The sequence below is a fragment of the Mandrillus leucophaeus genome, unplaced genomic scaffold (genome assembly GCF_000951045.1).
Source record: "Mandrillus leucophaeus isolate KB7577 unplaced genomic scaffold, Mleu.le_1.0 Scaffold3, whole genome shotgun sequence".
In the NCBI taxonomy this organism is placed as follows: domain Eukaryota; kingdom Metazoa; phylum Chordata; class Mammalia; order Primates; family Cercopithecidae; genus Mandrillus; species Mandrillus leucophaeus.
The window spans coordinates 209,208-218,310 of NW_012103142.1; the positions used below are offsets into that span (position 1 = coordinate 209,208).

The 9,103-nt window shown below is 54.6% G+C and overlaps 2 protein-coding genes across 8 annotated transcripts in view; one reads left to right on the forward strand and one right to left on the reverse strand.

Moving 5' to 3' along the window:
- The window catches only part of CUTA (cutA divalent cation tolerance homolog (E. coli)), a 16,510-nt gene extending 9,474 nt beyond the window's left edge, over positions 1 to 7,036 (reverse strand). Inside the window, exons 1-7 of one of the 6 annotated variants that reach the window (XM_011986465.1) lie at positions 6,790 to 6,883; positions 6,665 to 6,716; positions 6,184 to 6,398; positions 5,954 to 6,013; positions 5,800 to 5,845; positions 5,623 to 5,672; positions 5,259 to 5,483 (exon numbers count right to left, since the gene is read on the reverse strand). In XM_011986465.1, the coding sequence (XP_011841855.1) occupies positions 5,357 to 5,483; positions 5,623 to 5,672; positions 5,800 to 5,845; positions 5,954 to 6,013; positions 6,184 to 6,398; positions 6,665 to 6,706 (540 nt within the window). In that variant the 5' untranslated portion in view covers positions 6,707 to 6,716; positions 6,790 to 6,883 and the 3' untranslated portion in view covers positions 5,259 to 5,356. Of the gene's footprint in view, positions 1 to 5,257; positions 5,484 to 5,622; positions 5,673 to 5,799; positions 5,846 to 5,953; positions 6,014 to 6,183 lie in introns of those variants that run through there. The other 5 variants (XM_011986469.1, XM_011986466.1, XM_011986468.1 and 2 more) reach the window with 5 other exon arrangements.
- Positions 953 to 5,150, forward strand: PHF1 (PHD finger protein 1). Of its 2 annotated transcripts, XM_011986470.1 has the most exons (14): positions 953 to 1,121; positions 1,207 to 1,288; positions 1,395 to 1,490; positions 1,901 to 2,001; positions 2,115 to 2,263; positions 2,439 to 2,534; positions 2,741 to 2,809; positions 2,944 to 3,067; positions 3,178 to 3,245; positions 3,441 to 3,545; positions 3,671 to 3,860; positions 3,951 to 4,045; positions 4,306 to 4,386; positions 4,526 to 5,150. In XM_011986470.1, the coding sequence occupies exons 1-14, from the start codon at positions 963 to 965 to the stop codon at positions 4,812 to 4,814; spliced, it is 1,704 nt and encodes a 567-aa protein (XP_011841860.1). In that variant the 5' UTR covers positions 953 to 962; the 3' UTR covers positions 4,815 to 5,150. The 2 variants fall into 2 exon arrangements, with proteins under 2 accessions (XP_011841860.1, XP_011841861.1); XM_011986471.1 differs by lacking the exon at positions 3,951 to 4,045 and having other exon boundaries at positions 3,682 to 3,860.
- Positions 7,037 to 9,103: the final 2,067 nt, after the last annotated feature.

Genomic DNA, 9,103 nt, shown 5'->3' on the forward strand with positions numbered 1-9,103 from the left:
GAGAGCCTCGCCGCCTTGGCCTCGGGTCCGAGCTGGGCCGACTCAAGTCCCTTCTCGGACTTGCGGTCCTGGGGAGTGGAGACCAGGACTGGGACACGCCCCCCTCCCGGGGCACTCGGAGAAGTTGTCTAACCCGGGGGCAGGGAGCCCCGAATTTGAGGGTGACCTGACATAACCTGGCACCAGGATGATTGTTCTTAATGAGACACGCAGGCCTGGGGAGACAGCCGTTTCTGCTCTGGAAAACATCTCCAGAAAAGGTCCCAAAACACATCTCTGGGCAACAGGACACCCTAATTATGATACCTCTAAACTGAGTGGTAGCCTTTGCTTCTGCAACCGTAATTTCTCCTAAAATTTCAAGGCCAGGATATAATATCCCAGGAGAGCTCTGGAAGCTGGGAAACTAGCAACTAGGTTTGGGGTTGGGGGGAGGGCAGTTACCGTGAGGAGAGCCAGTCACTAGAGTTGAAAGAGGACTCAAGAAGCTGGTGATGGGTGCCTGGTGGTTTCCTATCCAGGTGTCTCAGGGATTTGGAGATGGGGGCACAGATCCTTCATTCTTGACGGCAAAATAGGCAAAGAAAATGGGGAAGTTGGCCGGGTGCGGTGGCTCACGCCTGTAATCCCAGCACTTTGGGAAGCTGAGGTGGGTGGATCATGAGGTCAGGAGTTCGAGACCAGTTTGGCCAACATGGCCAACACCCCCTCTCTACTAAAAATACAAAAAATAGCCAGGCGTGGTGGTGGGTACCTTTAATCCCACCTACTTGGGAGGCTGAGGCAGGAGAATTGCCTGAACCCAGGAGGTGATGGTTGCAGTGAGCCAAGATTGTGCCACTACACTCCAGCCTGGGCAACAGAGCAAAACTCCATCTCAGAAAAAAAAAATGGGGAAGCTTTCTGAGCATTCATAACCTTCTCCTCCCCATTTCTTTTCTGGCTAGGCCCCCCAGGATGCAATGGCGCAGCCCCCCCGGCTGAGCCGCTCTGGTACCTCCTCACTTTGGGACCCAGCTTCTCCTGCTCCCGCCTCTGGCCCCAGGCCTCGACTTTGGGAGGGTCAAGATGTGCTGGCCAGATGGACTGATGGGCTGCTATACTTGGGTACCATCAAAAAGGTAAGACCTTCTACCTCTGATCTTTTTCCTATTTCCCTTATCTGATTCTGGTTCCCATTTCATCCTCTTTGCTCACCCATTCCAGGTGGACAGTGCTAGAGAGGTGTGTCTGGTCCAGTTTGAGGATGATTCGCAGTTTCTGGTTCTATGGAAAGACATTAGCCCTGGTAAGACTAGAGACCTGAGATTGCACATCCCATGGAAAACAAACCTGGCTTAGAGGGGCAGAAAGAGACTTAAGGGCAGGCCCCGTGACACTGTGTTCTCTCACAGCTGCCCTCCCTGGGGAGGAACTCCTCTGTTGTGTCTGTCGCTCTGAGACTGTGGTCCCTGGGAACCGGCTGGTCAGCTGTGAGAAGTGTCGCCATGGTGAGAGGGCAGGTCACCTGAATGGTCTAGCTTGCTCTTCCCTCCAGGATGGTCCTTATGTCACCTGTCATGGCCTTAGTCCCCAAGCCACTGCTCTGGCCAGGCTGCTTAGCCCTATCTTAGTCCTCATCCCCTTTCAGCCCAGGGAGAAGCAGCCATGGAAAGGGGTGGCGTAACCTTTGCAAGCAGAGGATGGTTTAACTGCATCCTTTTCTAACCATATGACCTTGGACAAGTCCCTTAACCTCTAGGAGCCTCAGTTCCCTGACTCGTAAAATAAGGATCATGTACCCTCTCATCAAGAACATGGTCAAGGATTAAATGAGATGGGTAAAGACTATTCCTGTCCCAATACCAAGCACACACAGGTATGCAATAAGTGGTCTACTATTAACTTTATCACTCTTCAGCTTATCACCAGGACTGCCATGTTCCCAGGGCCCCAGCCCCTGGAGAGGGAGAGGGCACATCCTGGGTATGCCGCCAGTGTGTCTTTGCGATCGCCACCAAGGTAAAGGCACTTCCCTGTTACCCCTTCCTGTGGGAGCCTCCCATCCACATCCTCTCCCAAGCCTTTTCCTCTCCCCACCCCTCTGAAGTCATCCACCTGTCCTGTCTCTGCAGAGGGGAGGTGCCCTGAAGAAGGGCCCCTATGCCCGGGCCATGCTGGGTATGAAGCTCTCTCTGCCATATGGACTGAAGGGGCTGGACTGGGATGCTGGACATCTGAGCAACCGACAGCAGAGTTACTGTTACTGTGGTGGCCCTGGGGAGTGAGTAATGAGGGGGAGCAGACTGGAATGAATGATGTGGTGGTGCCTCCCAGGAAATGAAGGAAAAAGAACAGGATGAGGGTAGCACTCAGGGGGATGGGAGGTAAGTTTAGGGTTTGGGGCAGTTATGGGGAAGGGGGTTTCTGGAGGCCAGAAGTCCTATGTTCCCCCTCAGGTGGAACCTGAAAATGCTGCAGTGCCGGAGCTGCCTGCAGTGGTTCCATGAGGCCTGCACCCAGTGTCTGAGCAAGCCCCTCCTCTATGGGGACAGGTGAGACCAAGGCAGACTCTCCAGAAGCCAAAGTGTTCTCTTTCTTCGTGCTCCACCCTCAGTTCCCATGCCCGTCTCCACTCCAGTCTCTTCCCAATATCTGCAGCATTACCTCACCTGTTTGCCCCATCCTTGCTTGTGAGTCCTCCAGGGGATGGCATAGTTTTCCTGCGTAAGTGTGTGTTCTCCCTCTTGCCCACGTCCAGGTTCTATGAATTTGAATGCTGTGTGTGTCGTGGAGGCCCTGAGAAAGTCCGGAGACTACAGCTTCGCTGGTGAGCTGGCTTGGGCATGACCTCAGTGTAACTCCACACCCCTAGTATTTTACTCTGTATGCCCCAGCCTCGCACCTCAGGACTCCCCTGGCTCTTAAAATGCCTCTGTGGTCTTGGAAATTTTGTTTTTCCAGGGTGGATGTGGCCCATCTTGTCCTGTATCACCTCAGCGTTTGCTGTAAGAAGAAATACTTTGATTTTGATCGTGAGATCCTGCCCTTCACTTCTGAGAATTGGGACAGTTTGCTTCTGGGGGAGGTAAGGGGTAGTGCAGTTTTGGGGGTTGGGATGGGACAGGGAGATGTAGTGGAAAGGGGAAGAGAAGAAATCACTGTTCCCCTGGCCCCATTTTTCTTCATTCCTCCCAGCTTTCAGACACCCCCAAAGGAGAACGTTCTTCCAAGCTCCTCTCTGCTCTCAACAGCCACAAGGACCGGTGAGTTGGAGGGAAGAGGAGTCTAGGATGAGACTCAGAAAGAGATGGAGATTGGAAGCCTGGAAGGGGAGGGGCTTGCAACCCACCTGGAAGACTATGACTGAAAAGGATTGAGGAATGGTGTAAGGAGGAACCCTTTTTTTTTTTTTTTTTTTTAACAGCACTGACCCTATATCATTTTTCTTCTTGCTCCAGTTTCATTTCAGGGAGAGAGATTAAGAAGAGGAAATGTTTGTTTGGTCTCCATGCTCGGATGCCTCCCCCTGTGGAGCCCCCTACTGGAGATGGAGCACTCACCAGGTCACTGGTCCAGGGGGGATGGGGGAAATTCTCAGGGTGTTAGTGCTGGCGGGTATATGTATAGAGATGGGGAGGTCTTTGGGGTGTCCGGGAGGGGGCTGGGGGGATAAGGAGGCCTCTTACAGCTTCCCTTCAGGGCAGGGCCCTGGGGGAGGGGTCTCACGTCCCCTGGGGAAGCGCCGGAGGCCGGAGCCAGAGCCCCTGAGGAGGAGGCAGAAGGGGAAAGTGGAGGAGCTGGGGCCACCCTCAGCAGTGCGCAATCAGCCCGAGCCCCGGGAGCAGAGGGAGCGGGCTCATCTGCAGAGGGCACTGCAGGTACCGGGGCAGGGGGAACCCTATGGAGCAAATGGTGGGGTGTGGGAAGGAGTCAAGGATTACCTCTCAGTCCTTTGCCCCCTCTTCTAGGCCTCAGTGTCTCCACCATCCCCCAGCCCTAACCAGACTTACCAGGGCAGCAGCGGCTACAACTTCCGGCCCACAGATGCCCGCTGCCTGCCCAGGTCAGTGCTCCTCTGCCTCCCCCCCACAAAATATGCTCCCATTTATTCACATTTTCTGGACTTTCTCACCCAGAATTATTTTCCCTCTCCCCCTTGGCTACCCACTTCTTGGCCTAGACCAACTTCTAGAACTAGTGTCTGGTAGCCAGTATTCTGGGGAAGGGAGTCCCTTGTGGGTAGTGTTTGAGCTCTGCACTTCCCCGGGGGAGAAGGTCCTGTTCCCCTGCTTCAGGTCCTGACTTGCCCCACTCCAACCCCAGCAGCCCCATCCGGATGTTTGCTTCCTTCCACCCTTCTGCCAGCACCGCAGGGACCTCTGGGGACGGTGAACCCCCAGACAGGTGAGATTCTATTTTCTATTACCAGCAATGCTCCTCTTCCCCTCTATGTGCTCAAGGCTCTTAGTCTCTAACACTGTTTCTCTGATTCACATGTGCTCTCCATTTCTGCCCATTTCTTACAATTGCCTTCTCTCCCTAGGTCACCCCTGGAACTTCACATTGGTTTCCCCACAGACATCCCTAAAAATGCCCCCCACTCGATGACTGCCTCAGCTTCCTCAGTCTCATCCCCATCCCCAGGTCTTCCTAGACGCTCAGCACCCCCTTCTCCCCTGTGCCGTAGTTTGTCTCCTGGGACTGGGGGAGGAGTCCGAGGTGGGGTTGGCTACCTGTCCCGAGGGGACCCTGTCCGGGTCCTTGCTCGGAGAGTACGGCCTGATGGCTCTGTGCAGTACCTGGTTGAGTGGGGAGGAGGGGGCATCTTCTGAACAGCTTGCCTCTGCCCACCTCCCCATTCACACACACCGGCACTTTCATACCCTGACCTCTGACCTCACCTACAGCTGGGATGTACCTGGAGAGATAGGGGATAGTTCTCCCTACTGCCCAGGCTGGAATCCAAGAGTAGGGGGTGGGGAAGAGGCTCTCTTCTCTACCTTCCTTCATGATTCCTGACCCCTCCATCCTTCCCATTTCCTTTGATGTTATTTTGTTACAGCTTTTTAAATATTTTTTAAAATTATTTAACCCCTGGGGGCAGAGACTGAGGAGGGAGGATGATAAGGGATCCCGGACTCTGTATGATTGAAATAAAGAGAAATAAATCTAGCAGCTCGGAGTCATTCTGAAAGATGTAGAGAATACAGGGACTAGAAGCACTTATATTCTCCCAACAAATTTGCATACATGACAAGGAAAAAACAGGCAAAAGGCAGAAAGACCTAAAGACAGGATTTATTGGGGGCCCGGTCATCACCTGGAAGTCAGAAGGCATTGAGTATCAAGGGGATCACGGCAGGAACAGGGCTCATCATGGCAGGACTGTGCTGGAGTCAGAAACTGACTCTGTGACCTGGCGCACCCACTGCAGGTATGGAAAGTTCCCCTGTTCCACAGGCAATGCAATTACCTCAGCCACTTCGTAAGGGTGTACAGAACTACAAGATAGGTGGGTGGGGGAAGGGGATTACTCAAAGATTGACCTAAAGGAACCCACTCCCTCGCGCAAGCAAGTCACATCCCCACAGTACACACCCTCAGTACACACCCTCACCCCATACATCTCAAAGTTCTCACCGAACAAAATCTGTCAAAGCCGGGACCAAGGAACTTTGGGTTTTAATCATCTAAGGGACAAAGATAAACATGGTTGAATCAAGGAGTGGGACTGAGTTCAGTTTCTCAGAAGAGGGGTAAGGGCTAAAGGGGTCAGGGATTGGGGAAATTTTGTTGGGTGGGGGAAATGTTTCTCACCATCAGCACCTCACTGTCTTCCTCGATCTTCCCTTTCCACTCATAGCTGAAAGGTCAGAGGGGGAGAGTTGTGAGGAGCAAAGAATTTCCCCCAGGAAAGAGGTTCCCAGTCAGCTCCTACAGTTAGGTTAACCCCCCAACTCCTATGACTCACATGGATGTAATCTGAGGGATGAGGTTGACGCAGGCTGCTAGGCGCTTCTCCACCACAGCCCTGGAGTGAAGAGACAGTCCCATTCAGAGTGCCCCATGACCCCAGTTTTTGTACTGGCAGCCCAGAGACAGGCTTGCAGAGCTGAAGAGAGGAGAAAGCGGCACTCTTCTGCCCCACCCCCAACTCTCCCTTCATGATCATCCTTTCTCGCTGAACATCGAGGTCCCTACCTGGCGATCTCCTTGGCGACCTTCTCGTTGGGGCAAGTGACAAAGGCTGCAGACACCGAGCCCGGAACGTAGCCGGAGCCGGAATCCGAGGCTGGGGAGGGCTGGGTCGGAGGGCTTCCAGAGGCCATGGTCAGCAGGGCTCGGGGTAGCAACAAAAGGCGGGAGGCTACAGGCAGCAGCGCCGGCATCCAAACAAAAGACAGGAGCAGAGAAGCCTGAGAGCAGGAGGCGAATTCGATCTCTCCTCACCAACAGCCCAGGAAATTACACCCAGGGAAGCCTCTGCTTAGATACTCAGGCTCTGCCCTCCCTCTGATGTACCCCGAAGAAGAATGCCCCTGAAGGTGAGAGAGAAACTTGGAAAAGTAAAGCAAAGGCTCATTTCACTCACACCTCAGGGGGCCAACCTCTGGGATTTGGGGTGCAGGTAGCGGTCGAGGCTTCAAGGACCGGAAGGGGCGGGACGGGGCCGGTCACTCACCACTCCGCCGAGCAGGACCGCGGGAGCCCGCCCCCTACTCATGCGGCCTACGCTGGTAGAGGAGAGTTGATCTCAGAGGCCACACGTCACACGGAGAAACAACCCCAGGAAGAGCAGCCTCTTACCTGGGTGGCAGCCACGTGATAAGAAAACAGCGCGCACCATGTGACAGTAGAAGGGGGACCACCCGCGCTTCCAGAGCCAGCCAATCCTGGCCCTCTCGTGGCGCGGTTTGCCCGCCTCCTGATGAGGGCGGAGCGATGGGAGACTTGACCAATCGACCGCCGGATCTGCAGACGTGCGCGGAAATGGCACGCCCGTTTCCGTGTGAACCCGAAACTACCACTTGCTGGCTGAGGAGAGCCGCTGCGGCGTTCCACTGTCACGTGAGGGGGCCGGTCCTCTCCGGCGGCGGCACTCAGTGAGTGACGCCAAGTGGCCAATCACAGGCCAGCCCTGCAGGCCACGTGAGGCTAGTGCTGGCTCCAGGAAAGGGGGGGGCCGGAGACCCCGCATAGTCGATGCGTCAGGCTGTGGTGTGGGGAATCATTCTGAAACCCCACGATGTGCCTAACCTCCCCTGCACTGTTTCCGAGGCCTTAAGGTGTGGGAGGGTCTGAGAAAGACCCTTCACCCCAACCTCAGGGGTTAAGAGAGCGCCCCCTGCCATTTTAGTTGGGACAGAGATATGCCTGGGTTTGGGAATGAACAACGGTGATCTAGAAGCCCGCTGTCCCTGGGTAGCGGGGAGTGATTAGGCAGGCATGGGCATGGCACAACAATAGCTAGGTGAGGAAAGATGCATTTTAAAACAGAGCGAGATTCTGTAAATGGGGTAGAGGATGGTGAAAATGGGGCCTAGCCATCTTAATTGAAAACCCAAAGCTTGAGACAGACTACTGAATCAGAGGGAAGGAGAAAGAGGGCTGCAGGATGGGGACAGTGGTGATGGTCCTTCTGTCCCCTCTTCCCTGCCTATTCCACTCCCCAGGATTGGTCCACCTCTCAGCCTTGGGTCTCCTTTCCCTAACCCATCCCCTGAGGAGCCAGGACCTGCCCTACATAACTTCCCTGGGGCCCAAGCACATCCTGTGACCCAAAAATGGAGAGAGGGGCCAGTGAGAGGCAGAGAGGTGGGAGGAGGCGCAGAGAAAAAAGCTCTTGCCACTGCCCCCACCCAGTATTTCCCCTCCCTTCAAGGTCTGAGGTCATTGGTCTGGTGGTGGGGATGCCTCGGAGTTTCCCAGGCTGACGTCAGGGTTCTACCTCTCGGAGGTTCTAGGGCAGGGAAGTGGGGAGGGGAGGTTCCCTGAGATCTCTGTCTTTGAGTTTGGAGTTTGTCTCTGAGACAGATTTCGGAGGGGTCTTTCAGTATTTGTGTGGAGATCTTTCTTAGGACTGAGTTTCCTTTTATGTTTTTGGTCTGGGGGGTTTCTATGTTTCAGGGTCTGTGGTCGCACTCTGAGGTCTTTCGAAGTCTTCTTCATGAATTTTGGGTCTTGAGTTGTCCATCTCTGGACCAGCTGAGGTCTCTCTCTATCTCCCCTTAAATCTGGAGTGTCTCTGTCTCTGAGTTATCAGTCTCTGAGATCTGAGTCTGGGGTCTCTCTCTAGGTCTGAGTTCTCTAAGCTCTAATTCTACATCTGGCTCTTTCTGAATCTGGGCCTCATCTTTTTCTGAGTCTAGGTCTCAGGTCCTGGTCCCTGAAATCATCATCTCAGGGTCTGGAGTCTAAGATGTCTGTGGGTATGGAGAACCCTTTTGAGCCTGGATTCTCAGATTTTGATCTTGGGTTCCTCTCTCTGGGGGATCTGGGGTCGTTTTTTCCTCAAATCAGGAGTCTCTTTTCCTCTAGATTTTGGGCCTGTGTCTCAAATTAACCCACGGTGGGGGGTGGTGAAGTATCTTTCTCTGTGGGTCTAGGGTCTCTCTCTCAAGGTCTGGGGTCTGCATCTTTAGCACCTCTGTCTTTCTCTGGTGTGTTTTTGAGTCAGGGGTCTCTTTCTCTCACAATCTGGGCCTCCCCGAGTAGGGGTGGGGGCTGCAGAGTCTCTCCCTCCTCCTCCTCCTCCTGCTCTCTTAGCTCTCGCTCGCTCCCCCGCCCCCCCTCTCTCTCGGCTGCCGCTGCTGCCGTTGGCTCTTATTCTCCTCCTCCTCCTCCTCTCTCCTCCTCTCTGCTTCTCTCTGCTCCTCTCTCCTCCTCTCTCCTCCTCCTCCTCCTCCACCTCCTCCTCCTTCTCCCCCTCTTTCTCCCCCTCTTTCTCTCTTCTTTCTCCCCCGTCCCCCGCCTCCTGATGAGGGCGGAGCGATGGGAGACTTGACCAATCGACCGCCGGATCTGCAGACGTGCGCGGAAATGGCACGCCCGTTTCCGTGTGAACCCGAAACTACCACTTGCTGGCTGAGGAGAGCCGCTGCGGCGTTCCACTGTCACGTGA